Consider the following 24001-nt stretch of genomic DNA (forward strand, 5'->3'; position numbering starts at 1 on the left):
AAGACACAAAAATGTCTCACAGTAGTGGTCTCCAAGTCTCCAAGGGGGTGGCATCTGAGATCTGGCTGTCTTGGCTGTGTTAGCAACTTCTGTAAACAAGATGTAGTTCGTTTGCAAATCAACAAACAAGGAAGAAAGATGAAGCCACCATGGCAACTTTTAGTGTCATCAACTATGTGACAGTAGTTTAAGCTCTGCATGGACAATGGAGTCCATTGCTCCTATGGATGTTTGTTATTTCTGAGATGCCAACAATGACCCTCTCTGAGCTTGGCTTGTGTTGTGCAGCAACACCTTTTTCTGAAGACACAGGAGACATTTAGAGTCTTTACAACTCTACTCACTGATGAGAGCCGAGCAGGATTACATTGACATCTCCTGCAGACCGTGACTTGTGCCCGAGGCCACTTGAAGCCAGAATCTTGTACGCTTGAGCTCAAGAATCTGAGACTGGGTCACTAATGTGAAATCACACTTAAAAATTCCAGAACAATATTTAAGATGAAGTCTTTGTGTGACTCACTGTCGATGTCCACGTGACACTCTGGACTGTTCAGGTGGCTCTCCTCGGTCATGATGATGTTCTCGATGTCTTTCATGGTGAGGTGGTCTCTGAAAGTATCGTACAGCAGTCTCTTGAGTTCATCCACGGTCAGTTTCTGCATGTCGCACTGGGAAGACATAAAACCACAAAAAGCTCTCATTAGTGGAGCTAAAACTACTTTCTTCATGCCCCTCAGTGATGCAAACAAGCTTCAGGTCAGCAATAAAAAGTGAGAGTATGGGCTAGCTCCTGGCTATAAACATAAACTTTTAGTGGGTTTTTGCTTCAAGTGTGCATACATTTTAATTGAACTAATTTATTTGGTGATGCAACTCAATGCAAGGAATGAGATGAGGATAGTGCTGATGTACTGTAATTACCAGAGAGGTGTCAGAGCCACTTTAAAATCAAGACCTTTACTTTTCCATTGGAATACAATGCATAATGAAGTAATACTGCTGGAAATAACCCTGGATTTATTGTTATTTTAATTAAAACAGGTAACTCAATATCACAAAAAAGTAAGGAAATAATGTGGGAAAACAAATACCTTCCAAAACACTGAATCAAAGTCTGCTCCGTGAAACTTATCAGGCATCCCAGCACAAGAGAGTTTGGGACCAAGTAGCGTGACAAATTCCTCAAAGCCAACTTGACCATCACCTGATGAAAAGACACAAACATGTTATCATCTCACATCACATTTTAGATACAACATTAGGGGGGAAAGAGTCAGGGATGTACCGTCTATATCCAGCCTCTGGATGATCACCTCCAGCTCCACCTCGTTGGGCATGTAGCCCAGAGAGCGCATTGCCATCCCCAACTCCTGCTTTGAGATGAAGCCATTCCCGTCCCGGTCGAACACTTTGAAAGCCTCACGGATCTCTGTCAGAGGAGGAGGAGAGAAGGGGTTATGTTGCATTTAAACTGGATTGCTACAAAAAGCAAAGTTAGGCACAAGATACGCTATATGGTCAAAAGTATTTGGTTGCCTGACCATTTCGCCGACTGTAATGGGGACTGTAATGAAATTGTATTCAAATATATGTGCTTTAATAAAGAGAGAGTCTCTTGCCCTTTAGCCCCTCCACAGGTGGAGGTCGGTGCTCACAGAAGGACCAGCAAGAAACAAAGGTGTTTCAATGGATCTACCAGGAAACCCAATGAAGCACACGAATCACTTGATGACGTTTAATCAGGTGCAGAGGACTAACGACTAACATGTACTATAGTATGGAGTTGCCCCCCTTTTGCAGCTATAACAGCCTCCACTCTTCTTGGAAAGCTTGGCACAAGATTTTTTTAGTGTTTTGTGTGATTTTGTGCACATTCATTGACCCCACTCTATGATTTTTTTTTGTGGTCTCCTGCTTCATGGTTGTGCTGCTGTTGTTCCTAAATGCTTCCACTTTCTAATAATACCATTTACGTGACATTTTACTTCTTACTGCTAAAATGGCATCCATCCCAGTACCACACATGAAGTCACTGAGTTCTTCAGGATTACCCATTTTGCATCACAAATGATTGAAAATGGAAACTGCATGGATAATCCATAAACTCAATTTAAATGTGCCCTGCCCTTTCCACCAAAACAGCTCTCACTTTGATTTAAGTGAGGAGCAGAACACAACAAGTTGAATTATTTGTAATTCAAGCTCAAATTGGCTTGTATGTAATAATGGTGATCTAAATATCAATCAAAATAATTGTGATGGCTTTTATAACTGTCTTATTCTGAACCACAAAGCTTTATTTTCCTCAAAACACTTAAAAACCCACACAAAGTATCTATATACCCTCACTGCTATGAAAATGTGAGTTTTTTTTGATTGAAGCCCTTTCCTGCACCAACACTACCTGTGACAACACTCCTTAAAAATGCTAATAAAGCCAGTAGTTGAATTCTCTATCCACACAAGGAAAGAAAGATAGACTTTAGCTGAATTTTCAGCACCATGGACAGTGACAGAAACAGCTTTTCATAATCTGACTCCATGGAAAAAGGTAGTCTAATACTTCAGCACCACGGAGAGAGACAGAGCCACTGCAGATGATTTTTCCAGCACCACGGAGAGTGACAGATACTGTAGTTAAAATGTCTTTTAATTAGTTATAATGACACTGTATTGCCACCTTACTGTTGAGGAGAGGTCTGCGTGCCCCTGTGAACCTGGCAGCTGTGTTTTTGGGGGGCATTACTCTGTAGTAGACTCTCCCAAGTCAAATTGGTCCCAGGCGTCCAGACAAAGAGCGATTCAAAAAGCCACCATGAAGCAGGATTATGGGAACAAAGAAATCGCGTCTGGAAGTGGGACACAGAGGCACCCCGTGAAGCCAGACCTGGGGGGAGCTTGAAGGTGAGCGTCTGGTGGCCAGACTTTTTCTTCATGGGGTCCTTTTGGGTTCAACTCTAAAAAGTAACACGGAGCCTCCCCCCTGTGGGCACACCACCTGCAGGGATGGGGGATGGGTGCGTCGTACAGACCCTAATTTTAAAAAAAGTTGGGACATTGTGTAAATGTGAATCAAAACAGAATACAATGAGTTCCAAATCGTTTTCAGCTTATATTCTATTAAAAGCAGCTCACATAAAAACTACTTAATGATGAACCTGGTTATTTGTATTGCTTTTTAGAAATATCTGAATGCGGTGCCAGTAATAGGTTCCAAAAAAAGCTGGCAAAGGAGCATGTTCACTGCTTAACAACACGACAAGCATTGGGAATTAAAGACACAAATTCTTGAAGTGATGAAAGTAAAGTTCTGTCTCATTGTTTCTTATTGTACATTGTAAGTTGCTCAACAGTGTGGGCTTTCCCTTGTCCTATTGCAGGCCTGCCCACAAGATTAGCTAGGCCCCTGAAATACTCAGAGGATGGGCCCTACCAGGATGTGATTAATTGATGAGATTCCTGCATGTGTGCTGGATCAGTAGCATTCATGGTAGCGTCCTGGCTAACAGTCCCCTCATTTTGGAGCTGAAAAGTGTCTCAAGCTATTATTGGGTTCTGATGTTCAAATTACTTATTCCAGGCATGTTTTAACCTCTTTTCATCACTGTTTCTGCCCATTTTTCTACATTTCCTTACACATTTTAACCAATTTTGCCACTTTGAACCAATTTTTCTGCTTTAACCCATTTCCACAACTTTAGCTGTCCATTTTTGCCACTTTTTTGCCACTCGACCCATTTTGCCTCTGTTACCAATAGTTGCTATATTTTGCTTCATTTTGCCACAATTTAGCCACTTTTCTCCATTTTCCCATCCATTTTTAACCCCTTTTCACAACTTAAGCCATCCATTTTTTTCCACTTTTTTGCAACTCTTGCCCTTCTTTGCTTGTGACCTATAGTTGCCATATTTTGCCTGATTTTGCCACTTTTTAGCCGCTTTTCTCCATTTTTTTCCCTCCATTATCTTTCTGTTTTACCTGTTTTGACTTTCTTAACCTTTTTTTGCTGCCTATATCCCATTTTTGCTTCTTTGGCCTCATTTTTGCTACCTGTAAGCACTTTTCATCTCTGTTTTACTATTTTTCTTGACACTTTTTGAACCAATTTTTCTGCTTTTAACCACTTTACAAAACTTTAGCCATCCATATTTGCCACTTTTTTTGCCACTCTTGACCCATTTTGCCTCTGTAACCTATAGTAACTATATTTTGCCTAATTTTGCCACTTTTTAGTCACTTTTCTCCATTTTCCCATCCATTTTTAACCCCTTTTTACAACTTCAGCCATCCATTTTTGTCACTTTTTTTTCACTCTTGTCTTTTTTTTTTTTGGCTGTGACCAATAGTTGCCATATTTTACCTAATTTTACCACTTTTTAGCCGCTTTTCTCCATTTTTCTCTCCATTTTCTTTTTGTTTTACCTGTTTTGCCTTTCGCAACCTCATTTTTGCTACCTGTAAGCACTTTTCACCTCATATTACAATTTCTTTTGCCTTCTTATCCCATTTTCTGCTCTTAACCCCTTTCCACAACTTTAGCCGTCCATTTTTTTACCCAATTTTGCCACTTTTTGGCCGATTTTCTCAAATTTTTTCCTTCATTTTTTTGTTACCCATTTTGCCTTTCTTAACCCATTTCAGCTTTAAACAGATTTTGCCACCCTGTAACCACTTTTCATCACTTTTTTCACCCTTTTTGCCACTTTTTGCGATTATATAATTAAAGTTATTACATGTTCATTCTACTTTGTTCTCTGATATCCTGACATTTGTGCACAGTATGGCTTGACTTTGAAGTTTGATGCCCTTTTCCAAATGGTTTAGTTTCATGTGCCCATCCACATTGTTAAGTTTATCCAAACAAGGCAATTCTGTCCTAAAAAAGGGGTTTGCATTTTGACAAAGACTATATTACACTACAGCATAAATAAATAAAATTATTTTTGCTTCTTTGATAAGAGTGGTTATTATTAAAGTTAAAGATAAAATATGTTTATCACAACTTAACTTTACAATGGATCGTGATTTTGCTCATCTCCATGGACCCCCTCATTTGGCCGGGCCCCAGAAAGCTCTCCTTTATCCTCCTTATGGGGGACCTTGTTCTGTTATGTGCTTCACCATACATTTTCAGTGGTAGACAGGTCTGGACTGCATGAAGGGCAGCCTGGTATCTTATCTCTCTTACTGTAGAGCCATGCTGTTGGAATTTGTGCAGAATGTGGTTGACATTGTCTTGCTAAATAAAGGGATCTCCTTGAAAAAGACGTCTTCTGCATGGAAGCACATGTTGCTCTAACACCTGTATGCACCTCTTAATATTAACAGTGCATTTACAGATGTGCAAGTTACCCATGCCATGGGCACTAATACACCCAGACACCATTACATTAACGCCTTTTGAACGTTTGTGTTTATAACAGTCTTGTTGATCCTTTCCCTCATAACCCCTTAGGACTAGATGGCCTAACCTTGCAAAGTGAATGTCTCCTGGACATTAGTCGGGTCAGCAGTCTTCTCCATCATTGTGGTTGTGTGAACTGAACTAGAAAGAGAGATGGCTCTCAGTCTCTGCTCTAATTCATCACAAAGGTGTTCTATCAGGTTGAGGTCAGGACTCTGTGCAGACCAGTCAAGTTCATCCACACCAAACTCTCTCATCCATGTCTTTATGGACCTTGCTTTGTGCACTGGTGCACAGTCATGTTGGAACAGGAAGGGCCATCCCTAAACTCTTCCCACAAAGTTGGGAGCATGGAATTGTCCAAAATCTCTTGGTATGCTGAAGCATTCAGAGTTCCTTTCACTGGAACTAAGGGGCCAAGCCCAGCTCCTAAAATACAACCACACACCATAATCCCCCCTCCACCAAACTTTACACTTGGCACAATGCATTCAGACAAGTACCGTTCTCCTGGCAACTGCCAAACCCAGACTCGTCCATCAGATTGCCAGATGGAGAAGCACGATTCGTCACTCTAGAAAATGCGTCTCCACTGCTCTAGAGTCCAGTGGCGGCGTGCTTTACACCACTGCATCCAACGTGTTGCATTGCACTGTATGGCTTGGATGCAGCTGCTCGGCCATGGAAACCCATTCCACGAAGCTCTCTATGCACTGTTCTTGAGTTAATCTGAAGGCCACATGAAGTTTGGAGGTCTGTAGCGATTGAATCTGCATAAAGTTGGCGACCTCTGCGCACTATGCGCCTCGGCATCCGCTGACCCCGCTCCGTCATTTTACATGGCCTACCACTTCATGGCTGAGTTGCTGTCATTCCTAATTGCTTCCACTTCGTCATAATACCATTGACAGTTGACTGTGGAATATTTAGGAGTGAGGAAATTTCACCACTGGACTTGTTGCACAGGTGGCATCCTATCACGGTACCACGCTGGAATTCACTGAACTCCTGAGAGCGACCCATTCTTTCAAAAATGTTTGTAGAAACAGTCTGCATGCCTAGGTGCTTGATTTTATACACCTGTGGCCATGGAAGTGACTGGAACACTGGATTTCAATTATTTGGTTGGGTGAGTGAATACTTTTGGCAATATAGTGTAAAAAGCTCAGGAAACTTCCACAATATTCTATTTTGAGGTCCACCTGTAGGTTGAAAAGGATTTGGAAGTCGTCATATTCTGTTTTCATTCACATGGGGCACAGCATCCCAACTTTTCTGAAAATGGTTTTGCATACTGGGTGGCAGGCAGAGGCTGGTTATTATGAAACAGAGTCAGAGTAACCTGGCCTGTTGTGTTTTTCTGCTGAGATCAGATGATGAATTTCTTGTTTGTTACTGATGTAAACTAACAGACACCTTCAGGGCCAACACCTGTTACAACCGGCATAACACAATCAAGTGTGGCAGAAGGCAGCGTGCATGCTCGTATGCTTATAATTAACAACAACTTTTAGTAAATAATCCATAAACATTGCCATTTGGCTCCTGTCCTGGCCCGGCATCACAGTATTCTGTTTGAAGTGCTAAGAAGAGCAGTTGCACATCAAAGGCTCAGACGCTCGCTGCTTTCTTTTTGATGTAGATCCTCAAATATAAGAAGACTCCTTCCTCGCTGGCTCAGCGGTCATGTATGGTTAGATAAAACACGGCGGGCAATTAAAGACAAGCTCACCTGAATGCCAAGAATGACCAGAAACAAGCTGTGATCACTCAAAGACAAAGCACACAGCTTATTATGGGTTACTAGATGAAGAGCCTTTAAGGGACATTATTTGAACTTCATTGAACGTGTAATTATACAGAGTGCCTCTACAAATGACTCACAAACAAATTTAAATGCAAAATGTGATTGAGAAAACACCACCTATAATTTGCATGCAAGCGAGCGGACCAGCGCTGACCATCCATCTTGTACACATGAATGACTGACAGCTAACAAGCCAGAGCCCACAGAGGCAGTTTATAGCCTTGGGAGAAAAACAAGAAGAAATTGCTGCAAAAGGCCATTATACGCCGCTTTTATCGAGGTCCTGGCTGAACTAGAAGAGTGACACAGTCTGCTCCAAACCTTGACATAAGAGACACGAGATATTTGTCTAAATTACAGCCAGCAGAGCTACTCCAGTTTTGTTATCTTCCTTCGGCTCCACCCTAGATTCAATGTCATGACCCTGTGTGCCGGCGACAAATAATGAATTCACTGAGAGAGCCCAGAAGTGGCCGGACTACTGATTGTTTCACAGAGACACGAGTGAATATTTAAAAAAAATGTACACATGCAACCTCAAGGGACGCAGGATGGATTAACCTCACAGAACTAGTGGAAGTCATCTCTTGGTTTAACATAAATTGTCTTTTTAACATCACAGTTTCCTTTTTTGACATTTAGTATGCAAAAAAAATCTAATTTTTCAATGTTTCCTAATTAAATGTCAACAAAGAAAAGTCAATTAAAAATATTCAAAGTATAATATGTGACTACATAAGTATTCACCCCCCCCTCAAATGAATATAGTACTAAGACACCTATGTCTGGAAGGTCCAGTCACCAGTTCATCAGTATTCCTGGCTACCCTTACACCATTAAGACAAAAGAACACTCCAAGCAACTCACAGGAAAGGTTATTGAAAAATATAAGCCAGGGGATGGTTACAAAAACATTTCCAAGGCACTGAACATCCCCCAGAGTTAATCCCAGCATGAAGAAATGGAAGGAATATGTCACACGTATAAATCAGGCCATCCTCACAAACTGAGTGAGCGTGCAAGAAGGAGACTAGTGAGAGAGGCCACCAAGACACCTATGACTACTCTGAAGGAGTTACTAGCTTCAGCAGCTTAGATGGGAGAGACTCTGCATAAAACAATTCTTGCCCAGTTGTTGAAGAAAACTCCTCAAGTCTCGACAAGAGTTCGCCAAAAGGCATGTGGGAGACTCCATAGTCAAGAGGAAGAAAGTTCTTTGGTCTGCTGAGATCAGAATGGAGATTTTTGGCTGTCAGACAAGACACTATATTTGGCGGAACACTGTAACATCACCACAAACACACCATCCCCACTAGGAAGCACAGTGGTGGCAGCATCATGCTGTGGGGATGCTTCTCAGCTACAGCCCTGGAAGACTTGTGAAGGCAGAGGGTAAAATGAATGCGGCGAAACATAGAAAAATCCTGGAGGACAATCTTATGCTAGAAACATATCCACACAGACTCAGTGCTGTGATTGCAGCCAAAGCTGACTACTGTAAATACTAACAAGAAGGGAGCAAAAATGTATGACTCATCAAAAATATGCATTTCTTAAACACCACATCATGGTTTACAAAATCATGATGTGGTGACTTTTAGTTGAGCTTACTTTGTTGAATTATACTGTATTTTTAGTGTATTGGCACCAGAAAATCAAGATGAAATTTACCTCAAAAGTTTGGTTATTATTTACATTTATTGATGAGATAAAGTTGTTTTTGTTCCAGTGTTACATTAATTTCCTTTATTTCCCACTCTATCTGAATTCGTCTTTATACATAATTTCACTTTAGGAAAGAATGTGCACAGTTTAATTCCTCATTCACTGACAGAGAAGTTAATTTACACATGCAGAGTGCAGAAAGTATAATCTACACTCCATATGGTGCAGTGCAGTACAAGAGCAGCATTACAAATATGTCCTTGATACATTCTCAGAAAGAAGGATAATCATAAGATTCACGCATGCCTTTCTTTTGCAAATGTGTGCAAACAAACCTGCATAACTGAGCAGGTAGACAGGTTCAACATGCAGAGCACCGAAGCGGCTACCATTGTTAAAAAGTGTTAAATCAAGCTGCTGAAACACGCTCAGTCATTATGCTACTTTGAGTCCTTGATCAGAAAATCTGCGTAACCCTGCTCCGCCCTGGGGGTGCACCAGCTTGGTTATCTAAAGTCACAACCGGGCCAAGAAACTCCCCATACTGTACGCACATCATCTTTTTAATTAATCCAGCATTGCCCCCGCAGCAGCAAATAATCAAGGTCTGCCTGAATGAACTTTTTAGAGTTCATTCTGCTGACAGGGGAATTTCTGAGCATTTACAAATACCAACTCATTTAGCAGTGTTTAGCACCTCATTAATACTGGCGCTAAATATCTTGGTGTTTGAGTAGGAGTGCCGTCAGTGATCGAGATATAGTGACACAGTGTCATAAAGACGTCCGAGCGTGTGCAGCCTTTGAGGTAATGGCATTGACGGTAAGACTGAGTCAAAGACAATACGTCATCAGAGCTCACAGTCAACCCAAGGGTAATGAACAAACATGGTGACATGGGTGTGTCTGCAATGACAAATCTGCTACGTGCTGGTGGAAATTAATTATGTTTGTGTATCTGTTAAAGCAATCAGCTACATGGATATTCAATCATGAACAACAGTAATGACATTGTCTACATATAATGAATGGGACATGAATGAGGATATGCTTTTATCCTGTTCAGAGGGATCCTCTTGAGTTTGTAACACACTGGATTAACACTGGTAAATTTAGGTACGACACACACTTTGGAGCCAATGTTTAAGACGAAAGCACCTATAAAAAGTATTCAGCCCCTTGGATGTTCTACACAATTATTGATTTCAAAAAGCAGTCACGGACAATATAATCTGGATTTCTTTTTGACCAAAAAAAAAAAAAAAATCTTAATAAATTTCCATAAAGTAATGTCAATTAAATAGAAATATTCAATGTAAAACAAGTGACTGCATAATATTCCTCCCTTCAAGTCAGTATTTAGTAGATGTAGAGTTGGCTGCAATCACAGCACTGATTCTATGTGGATAGGTCTCAATCAGGCTTGCCCATCTGGACACTGCAATTTTGCTCCATTCTTCTTTGCAAAACTGCCCAAGCTCTGTCAGGTAGCACAGGGATCATCCTTTTTCAAGTCCAGCCAAAAACTCTCTTGGATTGAGGTCTGGGCTTTGACTCGGCCACTCCAGAACATTCACCTTGTTGTCTTTAAACCATTTCTGTAAATCTTCTCCCAAGCCGTAGTTTTCGTGCAGACTGAATAAGAATGTTCTCTAAGGTTTTCCTTCATTTACTCTCTATCTTTACAGCCTTCCAGGGCTGAAGCTGAGAAGCATCCCCACAGCATGATGCTGCCACTACCATGCTTCCCAGGATGATGTGTTTGTGGTGATGTCCAGTGTTTGGTGTCCACCAAACAAAGTGTCCTGCCTGGTGGTAAAAAAGCCCCAACTTGGTCTCATTAGACCAAAGAACTTTCTTCAGCGTGACTGTGGAGTCTCCTACATGCCTTCTGGATATCTCTAGATGAAATTTAATATGAGTTTTTTGACAGTGGCTATCTCTTTGCTGGCCTGATGTAGGCTCTTTTGCTTGGAGTGTTCTTTTATCTCCATGGTGTAATGGTAGCGAGGAAGACACAGGTGTCTTCATACTACAATCACTAGAGACACATTCATTACACTCAAACGACCCTGATTTCACTAACTATGAGTCTACTAGCACCAGTTGGCTGGACCTCTGTTGAATTAGGTCAGTCACTTTAAAGGAGATGAATATATATGCATTCATGTGTTTTTGTTTAATTGACATTACTATGGAGAAATCTTTTTTTTACTTTGACATTTGACACAAGAGATTTTTTGTCAAAAAGACCAAAGGGTAAGACATCCAAGGGGGTGAATACTTTTTATAGGCACTGTATATTAGCCACAGATGATCCTAGTCCTATTAAGTCTAGACCTGCATAAGAGCCAGCAGAGAAGCAGTACCCCCAAGTACCCAATGGCATCACTTTTACGGTAAAAATAATCGAATAGAACAAAATCAATCATGTCACTGGTGGTCTTGGTTGCTTTTCTCAGTCACAAAGAAGCTTTCATTCTCATTTCAGTCTGTTTTGTAACCAGATAAAAAACTCTTCACAGGAGCTTTAAACAAATATGACAGTTTCAACAAGCTTTAATTCACAGGTTATGTTTATCTGGCTTTGTACAGTGTTTCAAACTGTTTGTAACACATTTCTCTTGAATCTTATTTTAATATGAAAAACATTTCTTTAACCACAAGTGCACCACTTATTCTGAGATTTGTAAACAGCTATCTTGAGCGTTTTCTGACTGTATCATAATGGTATAAAAGCACGACCATAATACTCAGACTGCCATCTAAGAGGGAAAATGTTCCCATGCTGAGTGAGAAAGCATTGCTTGTTTACATAAAGTTATTTTTCATTTGTTGTGATAAATTCTGACTTGTTTAAATGCACTCTTGAGTTTGTGTAGCAGTTTTTTTCAGTCATCTGGCTACTCAGAGAGCTTTCTGTACACTGCAGGTCACACATAGCCATTCACACCATTCATATACTGATGGTGGAGGCTGTTAAGTAGAGTGGCAACACTGATCCTATTCATATTTCACATGCCACTGATGCAGCAGTGGAAGAGTTAAACGTCATGCCCAAGGACACATTGATACGCGGCTGCAGGAGCTGTGGATCAAACCCCGACCTTCTGACTGAGAGCCCACCCAACAACAGCTACATTATATTATTGAATTCAGACATTTCAATCAGACCTGTTGCCACAGGTGTATAAAGTCAAGGACCTAGCCATGCAGTCTCTATTTGCAGACATTTGTGATACGACATGGGTCTTTATGAACTCAAGCGTGGTACTGTGATGATGCCACCTTTGCAGTAAGACTTCATGAAATTTCATCCCTGTTGGATATTCCCCACTCAACTGTAAGTGATATCATTAGAAAGTGGAAACATTCAGGAACAACAGCAACTCAGTCATGAAGTGGTAGACAACATAAAATCACAGAGAGGGGTCAACGACTGCTACACATGGTGCAAAAAAGTTGCCAACGCTCTACTGATTCAATAGCTGAAGAGTTCTGAACTTCCTGTGGCATTAAAGGTCACATATTATGCAAAAAACACTTTTTTTTTAGCCTTTACTAACAAAACTATGTGCCCCTGGCCTGTCCAAAATCCCCTCAAGTACCAGAAAAATCCCCCCCCCCCCCACACCTTTCTGAAAATATGTGCTAAAACAAGCCGTTCTCAGATTTTCCCCTCATGATGTCATGTGGGGAGTTAGCACCACCACCAGGTGCCCTCTCTGCTTGGAAGAAAGTTCTGCCCTCCCCTCTGATCCTCCTCTCAGCTGCCATCTGAGAAAAGGATCAGGAAAGCCACATCCATTTCCTGAGAGGGGTGGAGTCAGGGGCGGAGTCAGACACCTCATTAACATTTAAAGCCACAGACACAGAAACAGCTTGTTCTGAGCAAGGCTGGAACAGGGGATTTTTAGACATGTATAAATCCAATAGTAGAGTATTTTTTCATCAACAAGCTTCCCAGGCATGTTTTGGGGACCTCTGAGACCAATATAAACTTGTCTTAAAAGGGTAAAATATGTCCCCTTTAATGTAAGCACCAACGCTTTACAGATGGAGCTTCATTAATGGGTTTCCATGGCTGAGCTCTTGCATGCAAACCTCACACCACCAAGTCCAATACCAGGCACAGAATGGAGTGATTCAACCACACCAACACTGGACTCTTGTCCAACATCAGTGCCTGACCTCATAAATCCTCTACAGAATGGATAGAGACAAATTCCCACAGAAACACTCCAAACAGCTCTAATAGCCTTCCAAGAAAAGTGGAGGCTATTAGAGCTGTAAAAGGTGGACCACCTCCATATTATAGTGCATGTATTTGACTACTGTGTCATTACACTAACCCTGTAGGTCACTGATCATCAACTGGCGGCCCAAAGCTTCCTGTCCGGCCCCCGAAAGATCATTAAATTCAGAAAAGGAGGAAAAGAAGATTCTGTGGTTTTAAGAATATCCTTTGGCCTTGAATGTCTGCAGCTGTTAAATCCATCCCACAAACGATTAGTATTGAAATAGTTTTAGAATGCTTGAACATTTGATCTGTTTTTGACTGAAATTTACTGCCATAATTAGTAGAGATTTGAAAAAGAGTTAAGGTTGGCAGAAGCGCTGCAAAAATGTGCAGATAAAGTGGTGAAAAGGGGTTAGAGTAGCAAAAATGGGAGATCAGTGGCAAAATGTCCAGAAAAAATGGTGAAAAGAGGTGGCAAAATGGGTTGTGGAGTAGCAAAAAGGGACAAAAATTGGCAAAATGGGGTGAAAAGCATCAACTATTGGTTACAAATAACAAAAAATAGTGCAAAAAAAGCAATGAAAAGGGGTTGAAAAATGGCAAGAAAGGATAAAAGAGTGGCACAACAGGGATAAAACATGCAGGAAAAGTGGTTTAAATTGGTTAAAGAAGAAAAAAACAGTATCAAACATTTGTTGAAAATTGCAAAAAATGGTATTAAAGTTGCAAAAATTGTTGAAAAAATGTAATGAAAAGGGGTTAAAAGTGGCAAAAATAGAAGAAAAGTGTCAAAAATGGATAAGAGTGGCACAAAGGCAATAAAACATGCAGAAAAAGTGGGTTCAAAAAGGGTCAAAATCGTGCAAAAATGGGGTTAATACTGGTGCTAAATCACAATAGCAGAGTGCCCCTTCTCTGGGATTTTTAGGGGCCCAGCCAGTTTTGTTGTCAGGCCTGTCTACTTGTGGCCTGCTGCGTTATAGATAATAGGGATAGATCTCACTGGTAATGACTAAAATGTCCTGCATTTTGAAAGAAAAATACAAATACTACTACAGTAATATTTCAATCAGACCAAAATGTTTATTTAATGTTTGTTTATGTGAAAGTCCGCCCCCCAGAGTTTCTGTTGAGACTAAATCTGGCCCTTGTGCAAATGTACTTGATAACCCATGCTGTAAGTATAATGGTCAGGCGGCAGAATACTTTTGTCTATATAGTGTATGTTTAGGGTCGTTGATAATATTGTGATAGTGATAAAAATCACTTTTACACATTACACCTAAAGTAAGACAAATGATACAACCTGAGCGTGCGATCTGTCTGCATAACTGAACCAAAGAGAGTGAAACAGCATTATTGTGCTCTGTAAATACTGAAGAGCTCTGATGTAAACACGGCTTTATTGATGCTCCAAACGTGCACTGAGCGATAAGTGTGCAGCCACCTTCTTCTAAATCAGTGAATTATCTCTTTTCATTTCTGAAAATATGCATTCTTTACATCCCAGTGACAGGTGCTACATCATGTTGAAAGGTAAGCAGTGAAGAAAAATATGTTTCCTCTGTGTTTTACTTTGCAGCACACGACTATCTCAGATGCCCAGCGGTGTGTCTGGAATCACAAATATCGTCATATTGGGTCGCTTCAGGCAGAAAGGGAGGAAAAGGAAATTGCAGAGGAATGATGTAACATTAAAGAAGAGTTCTGGAGAGACATGAATGATATGACCAATTCATCAAACTCTCCCATGCAAGGAGAAAATGAAATATTGACAGACAATTTCATGGCAGGTTAGATCAACAGCTTCAGACAGAATCATGATGCTGATTGTTTCCTGGAGAGCAAACAAGCCTGCTGATGTTCATTTATACTGCAACTAAGAGCACTTTGTTGGAGCTTCTTTGGCTTCACTGTTAGATTATCACATCTTAGTAAAACACATGCTTTTAGGCTTTAAAAGTAGTTCAAGAGCTGGTACAATCTGTCCCGGTCGTCAAAGAGAGACTCAGAGATCTAAACAGGACTTTAAAGTCGGCTGACCTTCCAAGTTCACAGAGCAAGAGGACAAACAGATCCCACTGACCTTTCTGACTGAACAACACAGTGATTCATGCTGGTTAGTGCCGCTAAAATGTCCATGAAAATGGTCCATGAAGGAGGCTGATGCCAAGAAGCTCAGTGCTGCATGTTGGCAAAGCGTCAGAGTCACTGGCTGGGGTAAAAAGGCCATTGAAGCTCTCTGAACTGAATAATTGGGGATATCCCAAATAATGGCTTGGAGCCGACATGCTGGATTCTATGAGAGAAAACGCTCTGCGTGTCGCTTTTATGTCACAAATATGGCAAGTAATAAGCTTGCCAGATCATGTGCATAAATGAGAGGAGATATCAGACTCTGAATGTGATTTATTTTACTCAGAAAGGAGGAGAAGTTTCAGTGACTAAACCCACTGCATTGTATTAAATGATGCATGTAAGAGGATTGAGTCAAGGCTATCCAAAGACTCATACTCACCGAGTCATAAAATTAATAGTTCATTACTGTCAGGAAAAAAGTGTTTGATGACACGTTTGGAGTCTGTTTCATTTTTGAGCTGAGAGAGCTTCAAGACTACGGAGCAGTCGTGTTTAAACATTCACCGAGAAGTCAAACTATAGGTAGAGCGCAGATCATGATACTTCAAATGAGCAGAATACATCAGAACTGCAGTCACACAGCAGGTGAATTTTCTAAGCGTTTTAGAAACATCTTCATCCACATGAAAATGCAAAAACCCACTAGTGTGAATGACCGTTTCATTTTCTAAAGTTCTATCAACCTGGACCAGGCTTTGTCCAAACTGGCGACATTGGTGGTGGAGTTTGTGTCTTAGAGGTGTTCTGTGAAGCAGCAGTGAGCTCTGTAGTCCATTCAGGCGTCTCTGTTCATAAACATAGATTCTAAAATCTTCACCCTGGAAGGAATTTTCAAAATTGTGCATTTTCAGTTACCAAAAACGGTGTTTGCATATGTAGCGAAGGTCAAACGCACAGAAAATTCTTCGTTTTCTAAAACACAGGTAAGTTTAGCCATGTAGACCCTATGGATTCATTGCCGGATTTGTGCCACAAACCAGTGCTGTAGGGGGCTCTGGGGGGCGGAGTCAAGCTCATCATGTCGGTGTCAAAGGTCAAGCTCAACGGCATCTCTTTTATCCTGACCTTTTCATCTCTGGTGACATGCGTGGAGACTTTGGGCCCTTAGGACATCCAAGGTATGACTTGGGGCTCGTGGCAATCCTACTACCTGCCCAGATGGAACCCTAGGCCAGTGGTTCCCAAAGTTGGGGTTGGGACCATCAGGGGGGTTGCTAGCTTCTGATGGGGGGGTTGCAGGATGCTTTCCAAAAAAATGAAGAAGAATTTTAAATGATTTTAAAGTAGTATAACTTATGCATTATTGCAAAAAATAATGTTAAAATTAGTTCCATTCAAAATCAAACTGTAGTTATTAAGCGAGATCTGCACTTAAATGTAAGTAACGTGTACGAAAACTCCCTTAAATATCAATTTTTACAGGATGTTTGTGGAACATTGTTGCTTCACCTCCAGGGAAGGTTGGAGTCCCAAGTCTCTAACACTATTATTTTAGGGGTCACGGGCTGAAAAGTTTGGGACCCCCTGCCCTAGGCTGTGCTTACTTACCACATCCACCCCTTTCTCCCACAAAAGGTGTGGACTTTTTTATTTTCCCACCCTAGTATTATGCAAGGACATCCAGATTACGACTGGGGTTGTGTCAGTCCTCCATCCTGCCAGATGGCGCCCTAAGGTGGACCTGCTCACCACATCTACGCCTTACTGCGGCCTCGGTTTTTATCCAAAACACACCTTAACGTTCTGTACAGCACAGAAGGTATGACTGCTAACGGGGGAAAGAAATGAACAATACCAAGACAGAAAAAACCCTTGTTTGCAGTATTTGATAGAGCACAATAAAGAAAATGTTGGTGTTGAAGGGCAAAAAGTTCCTGCATTTTAACAAAAACATCACATACCATATCTGAGAGGTTTACAGAGATTGTCCAGTTTAGTGCAAAAATCCTTCTTCACCTTCAGTAATGATCCTGGCATTGCTCAGGGATCCTGTAATAGAGTTAATACAGCAGGAGGTAGATGGATGGTCTCATTGCTCCACAGGAAGAGAAGAACAGAATAACAACAGGCAGACTTCTGTCTCCAAAGTTACGAACAAAAACAGCATGCACTCCCGATACTTTATAGCCACAAACATCTACAACATTAGTAAAGTACATATGCTGAGTTCTTTGTTTCTTATTTGCATCAGCTGCCTTATTTCCTGGAGTACATTATTTGGCAGATATGGATATCTAGGAGCTCAATATGAATACACACAGGACAAGGAGGCTTAAGTTTTCTCTCAAATTGCTCTAATTTAATGCAAACAAAGGTATCACATATCTTTCCACAGCAAATCATTTTGATTTAGATGTATTTCTACAACACCCTTTTTTCAGTTTTAGTTTAATTTTCTTATCAAAATGCCGGTTATTAAGGTGTTAGAGAAAATAAGTCAAAGGATAGAAATGCTCACTGGAAGATGAATTAGATTCCTTCCATTAAATAAGTGCTCCTCCCATGTGCTTTCAGCAGTAATTGTATGATGAATGATAACACTCATGACATCTTTCCTTCTGATAATGACAGGAGGCATAAACCCATGAATTACAGTAATAAGAATACAATTAAGACCGGACCTCAATTAACCCATTAAGGGCCTTCTCAACAAAATGGACCAACACATAATTCAAAAACATACAAAAGAGTAGATATGAAAATATCTAGCTCTGAAACCAAAGTGTGCAGTGGCTCTCTCCAGCGACATATTCTAGCTCTTCTGAAGGGATTTTGAGGTGTTCCCAGGCCCAGCAAGTCCTGTGTCTACCTGGGGTCTCCTCCCAGTTGGATCCACCCAGAAGACCTCCACAGGAGGTGTCCAGAACCACCTCAAATGGCTCCTTTCGAGATGAGAGAGCAGCAGCCTTACATTGAGATCTCTCCAGGTGTCAGGGCATCCCACTCTATCTCTAAGGCTGAGCCCAGACACCCTCCTGAGGAATCTCATTTTTGCGACATCATTCTTTCAGTCATTACCCAGAGTTCATAGCCATAGGGGAAGGCTAGAATGAAGACTGACTGGAAAATTGAGAGCTTACCAGCATACCACTCCGGTCAAGTACAATGTCTGCAGTACTTTCAATGCAGCATCAATTTGCCCTTCAATCTCACGGTTGATTCTACCCTCACTCGGGAACAAGACCCCAGGATACTTTCCCTTTCCTTCCCTTGAGGCAAAGACTTACTCCCCACCTGGAGGGAGCAAGCTGACATTTTTTGGGAAGAGAACCATGGCGTTGGACTTGGAGGTGCTGGCTCTCATCCCGACCACTTCACACTCAGTGACAAACTGCCCCAGTACCTGCTGGAGGTCCCCGCCTGAAAAGGCCAACAGAATCACATCATCTGCAAAAAGCAGAGATGAAATTCTGAGGTGCCCAAACTGGAACCACTCTTTGCCATAACTGAGCTCCGAGATCCAGTCCATGAATATCGCAAACAGAATGGGCAATAAGGGGCAGCCCTGGCGCACCAGGAATGTGTCTGACTCTGAGCTTATAATTCAAACACAGCTCTCACAGGTCCTACAGGGACCTGATGGCTTGCTGCAGGGTCCCGGGGACCCCATATTCTGACAATCCCCCTAATGCGATGGGTCACTTTGGCTTTGTTAGCGTTAGCTATCGTTGTGCTCAAGACCACACTATCTGAGACCAAGACTTACCCAAAACCAGAGGGCACCAAGACAAGACCAGGACTTTTGGGGCTCGAGACAGAGCCAAGACCGAGACCAAGATAAGCTAAGACCGAGACAAGACCAAGACCATAAAAATCCATTTTAAAAAACCATGACAGGGTTGAACAGTTAAAGAGCATTCTCTCTTTAAGTTTAGTTTTCTTTTTACTAAATTTGACTGATAAAAACAAGGTGTCTGCAACTCTTTCATAGCCCAACATGCAAAAATCTCAAATCTTAACGAATTTGTTCAACCAACTTCTTGTAAAAATAAATCCTTGTATGCATTTAAAAGCCACTGATAAGTCTGGAATTATTTAAATATCTGAAAATGAGAAATTTATCTAGATTTGCAGGTGAATGAGGCCTAAAGTGTAAAGTGTTCAGAGGGATTTCTGACCAGAAATAAAATGGACTGACATCTGAGTTTTTGCAGGTGTAGCTATTTGTTGATTTAGCTAGTGCTTCTCCTTATTATCACATAAATGAAGTCGAAGAATAGCAGATTAGTGCTGGTCTCGTCTGGTCTTGATGGAAAATCCCGAGTCCGGACAGTCCAAAACCAAGACAAGACCGAATAAAAATGCTTCGTTAGTAATTCCATGAGCTTCGTGGGCTTTAGCTTTGCTATCTATGTAGCTATGTTTCTATGTAGCTTAAGCAACTAACAAAGCAAGAAAAGCTACATTACAATGTTTTCATGCAGGACAAAGGTTTTTCCTGTTAGCAGACTGTTAACTCAGATTTATCTAATATTTAAACTCTTGGTATCCTAACCCTAACCTTAACCCCTAACCCTAACCTATCAGAAGTTTATACAGATTTTATTTTGAAATATTTAGCATGTATTTCAGTTCTGACAGATGCAGTCTCATGGTAACGGTATGTGAGGGGGGGCAAAATCTGCAGCCTGCAGTCTGCAGCCAGACCTCTCTTGAACAGAGATGAGTTACCACTTTGTCCAGGGTTGGCGCCAATATCATCACCCATATGGAAGCTGAATATCTCATTACTACTGTATATGCTTTGACTGAATCTGCAAAAGCACCACATTCGAATAAATTAACCACTAACCTGCCTTTATTTTGCGGCAAAGTATCCGACATGCACATACAACTCCCTGCAACATCTATCTTCACACTCTTAGTATGTGTTCTGTTGTTGCAGAAAATGCCTGAAGAAATGAAAGCATGAACCATGATGCAACAGTGCCTGATAGAGTCCACATTACTGTCCCTGTGGAGAGTTATATAACACAGACGCATCCAGTATGAACCAGCCTCATTACAGGTCCCACACATTTATTTACTCATCACCTTTCTTTGCTACCGCAGACGTACGCGGCTCCAATTTATCACATTTCCATAAACAAACACAAACACAGTCATTGGAGAGGAGGTGAAGATGTGGTGAGCAAACCCTGCAGCTAAAGAAACTCCTGCTGTCAAAAAGTACTTAAAGCACTCCCACATTACCTGCAGCTACTGGCAGGGTGAGTTTAAATGACGTGACTTGTTTATGCATTAACTGGTATTAGAGCTTGGCTTAACGGCTGTGGTTGCTGCTTTGCAGGACCAAATCAAATGAAGTAATTAGGTACAACACAACCAGGGTTTCTGCAGCTGATTCAGATCACCTTTGGGTGAGATTGGGGGTTATTAAGTTATATTGTGTTTGATGTATCCGCTGGTTTAACTGTCGGTTGGTGTACTTAGTTTCTTACTTTCTTAGCGTACAGAAAATAGACAAAAGTCATCCTCTATCAGTCAACAACATGCTTTTATTTATCTTATTCAACACTGTAGTATAAAAAGCTCCCAAGGAGCAATGCAACAAGTATCTGGCAGTAAGGACAACCTAATAACACAATGTCATGATTCATTCATTAGATGATAATGTATGGTAAATGCCTTTATATCACCCTCTTTCCTTATTCCTCACCAATCTCAACACAAGGGACAGAGGAAAACCAGAAGGGGGCAAAAATGTCTCACTGCTTTGTTCACATGTCAGGATACTACAATAATAACCAGTGTTATCAAGATGTTTTTGTTGCTGATGCTTGCAATTAGAAAATGCTTGTTAAGTACCCTAAGAGGCTTCAAGCTTTTTTCAAATGTACACTCTAGGCAAGATAGGAGTTGGGTAGCTTTGACCAAGTAGAAATGACATATAAGTACAGTACTGTTCAGAACTTTTAGGCATGTTTGGGTCAAAAATTGAGGCTGAAGAAGGCGTGTAATGGTGACTATAAGGTACAGGACACCACTGGGCAGGAAGGAGGATTGACCCAGGCGATGCTCTGGATGTCCTATAATACCAGGGGCATGGGAAAAAATCTGTTGAAAACATAACAAAGTTAACGACCTTAGGGAGGAGTGAGGGGTCGGTGAAGCAAGTAAGCACAGCCTATAGGGCACAGTCCAGGTGGGTAGTAGGGATTTCCCAAGGGCCCAAAAACCACTGGTGCCCCGGACAAAAGAAATGCTGTGTTTGGTGAACACCAAACACTGTAACTTCACCACAAACACACCATCCCCACCGTGAAGCATGGTGGTGGCAGCATCATGCTGTTGGGATGCTTCTTGGCAGCCAGACCTGGAAGGCCTGTAAAAAGTTAGAGGGTTAGAGGGTAAAATGAATGCCAAAAAAATAGGATAATCCTGGAGGACAATCCTATTCAGTCAAGAGAGAACAGCTAGGGAGAAGATTTATTTTCCAGTAAATCAATGACCCAAAAGCCACACAGAAATAGTTTAACGACAACAAGGTGAGTGATCTGTGATGGCTGACTCAAAACCCAGACCTGAATCCAATCGAGAGTTTGTGGCTGGATTTGAAAAGGGCTGTTCGCTTGATCCATGTGCAACCGTGACAGAGCTTGAGCAGTTTTGCAAAGAAGAATGGAGTAAAAATGCAGTTTAAAGATGTGCCGGCCTGACTGAGACCTATCCACAAAGACTCAGTGCTGTGATTGCAGCCAAAGATGCATCTACTAAATACTAAAATGAAGGCGATGGATATTTATGCAATTGTTTATTTTATGTTACATTATTAAAATTGACATTACTTAGTAGAAAACTATTTTTGCTTTGATATTAAATAGTTTTTTTGGACAAAAAAGCACAATTATATAGCTCAAGACCACTTTATAAAATCCATAAAAGGGTAAAACAACCAAGGGGGTGATTACATTTATAGGCACTGTATATATTTAAAGGTCATATTTTACCCCTTTAAGACAAGTTAATATTCATCTCAGAAGTCGCCAAAACATGCCTGTGAAGTTTGTTGCTGAAAAACAATCCAGTATTGGATTTTTGCATGTCTAAAAACCACTCTTATTCAGCTCTGCTCAGAATGAGCTGTTTCTGTGTCTTTGGCTTTAAACCTTACTGAGCTGTCTGACTCCGCCCCTGACGACGCCCCTCTCAGGAAATGGATGTGGCCTAATGAATGTGGCTCTCCTGATCCTCGTCTAAGCTGGGGCTGAGAAGAGGATCAGTAGAGGATGGCAGAACTTTCTTCCAAGCGGGGAGGACCAACTGAACCTGGGGGCGGGGCTAACTCCCCACATGACATCATGAGGGGAAAATCTGTGAACGGCTTGTTACAGCATGCATTTTCTGAAAGCTGGAGAAAGAGAGGAGGAGGAGGGGATGGATTTGTCTGAATCTCTGGGGGATTTTGGACTGGCCAGGGGCACATAGTTTTGTTAGAAAAGCCTGAAAAAGTGATTTTGCATAATATGTGACCTTTAATATTTGCCATGATAATGTTAAAATGTTATATATCTTTACCTGCAAAACTTAACTACCAAGCCAGCTTATTTTGTGTTTTCAGCTACAAAAAGGCACAACAACTGGTGTTTTACAGAATAAGTCCATCCATCCTAGAGTGACAAAGAGAAGTCACTGTGTGAAACTTGGTCGAGACTTTGGTGTGAGCCCTCCAATTACTGCCTTTGCTCTTGCCATAAATTGAAACTTTGGGTCGTTGACCCGCGGCTCTTGTCCCCTCTCAGCGAAGGATAATTGTAGGATAGATGCTCTGTTTTCGTCCAAACACTTTTCAGTTTTCATCAGCTCAAATTTTGTGTGTGAGTCTTTTCCAACACAGCATGATGATTGCAAATGAAATACTGGTGTTATGGACAATCAGACAAGGGTAGAATAAGGACGCTGTCTCATAATTAACATCTCGTGAAAGGATGCTGTTTGAAACTATGAATCTGTCTGGAATGCTTTCACATAAATGACCAGATGCTAGTCTCTGAACCACAGAAAGGGGCACATTCAAACCACAGAAATAATAGTGTAATAGAGCTATGTTTTAACCCTTTTGCTGTATTGTTGCGGTAAAAATCAAATAGAAAATTAAGAGCAGCTCCAGCCACACTCTGACAAAAGGTTCTCTTTAGATGTAAACAGCTACGGATCTAATGCAGCTCTAATTGCCCTCATGCTTCTCTGTACACAATGTTGCAGCACAAAAACACTGTTTGCAAGCAGAAGAAGGCAGCTTTGCATACAAAAAGGAAGACGCTGTACTCTCCACTACAATGCCTGACATCTGGGGGATTCTCCTGCTGGCTGTGATCTATAAATACTGCTCACATCCTCTGTCAGCCATGCACCGAGGAGTGATACGAGCTCCAAGAGACCTCCGAGAGTGTAACTGCTGGGGCGCCATGACTGCCGAGCCATAAAACAAGCCGTGTCTTATCTGGTTCGACACATGTGCGGTTAAAGTGTGCGACACTTTACTGCAAGGTATAGCCTTTCTTTATTTTAGGGTATCAAGTATTGCTACAACATTTCTGTCTTCCTGACTTGGTAAATTTACATAATCAACAACTGGACATGTCTTTATTCAAATTCAAAAGTCTAATTACCCAGATTATTGGAGTTACTTTAATGTATGTAGGTCGGGGTATCATCGGCGTATAAAGTTATCCCAGTAGTGTATGCTAAATAGGCTGAACTTGGCTCTGGACCTTGGTTTTAATATTGTGCTCATTAAAAC

The 24001-nt window shown here is 41.2% G+C and overlaps 1 protein-coding gene across 1 annotated transcript in view; it reads right to left on the reverse strand.

The window, feature by feature from the left end:
- The window catches only part of cabp7b (calcium binding protein 7b), a 33555-nt gene that overhangs the window by 1846 nt on the left and 7708 nt on the right, over positions 1–24001 (reverse strand). The window contains exons 2-4 of the mRNA XM_041811530.1: positions 1289–1432; positions 1095–1207; positions 524–671 (exon numbers count right to left, since the gene is read on the reverse strand). Of these exons, the coding sequence (XP_041667464.1) occupies positions 524–671; positions 1095–1207; positions 1289–1432 (405 nt within the window). The remainder of the gene's footprint in view (positions 1–523; positions 672–1094; positions 1208–1288; positions 1433–24001) is intronic.

This window comes from Cheilinus undulatus, linkage group 17, assembly GCF_018320785.1.
Source record: "Cheilinus undulatus linkage group 17, ASM1832078v1, whole genome shotgun sequence".
Lineage (NCBI taxonomy): Eukaryota > Metazoa > Chordata > Actinopteri > Labriformes > Labridae > Cheilinus > Cheilinus undulatus.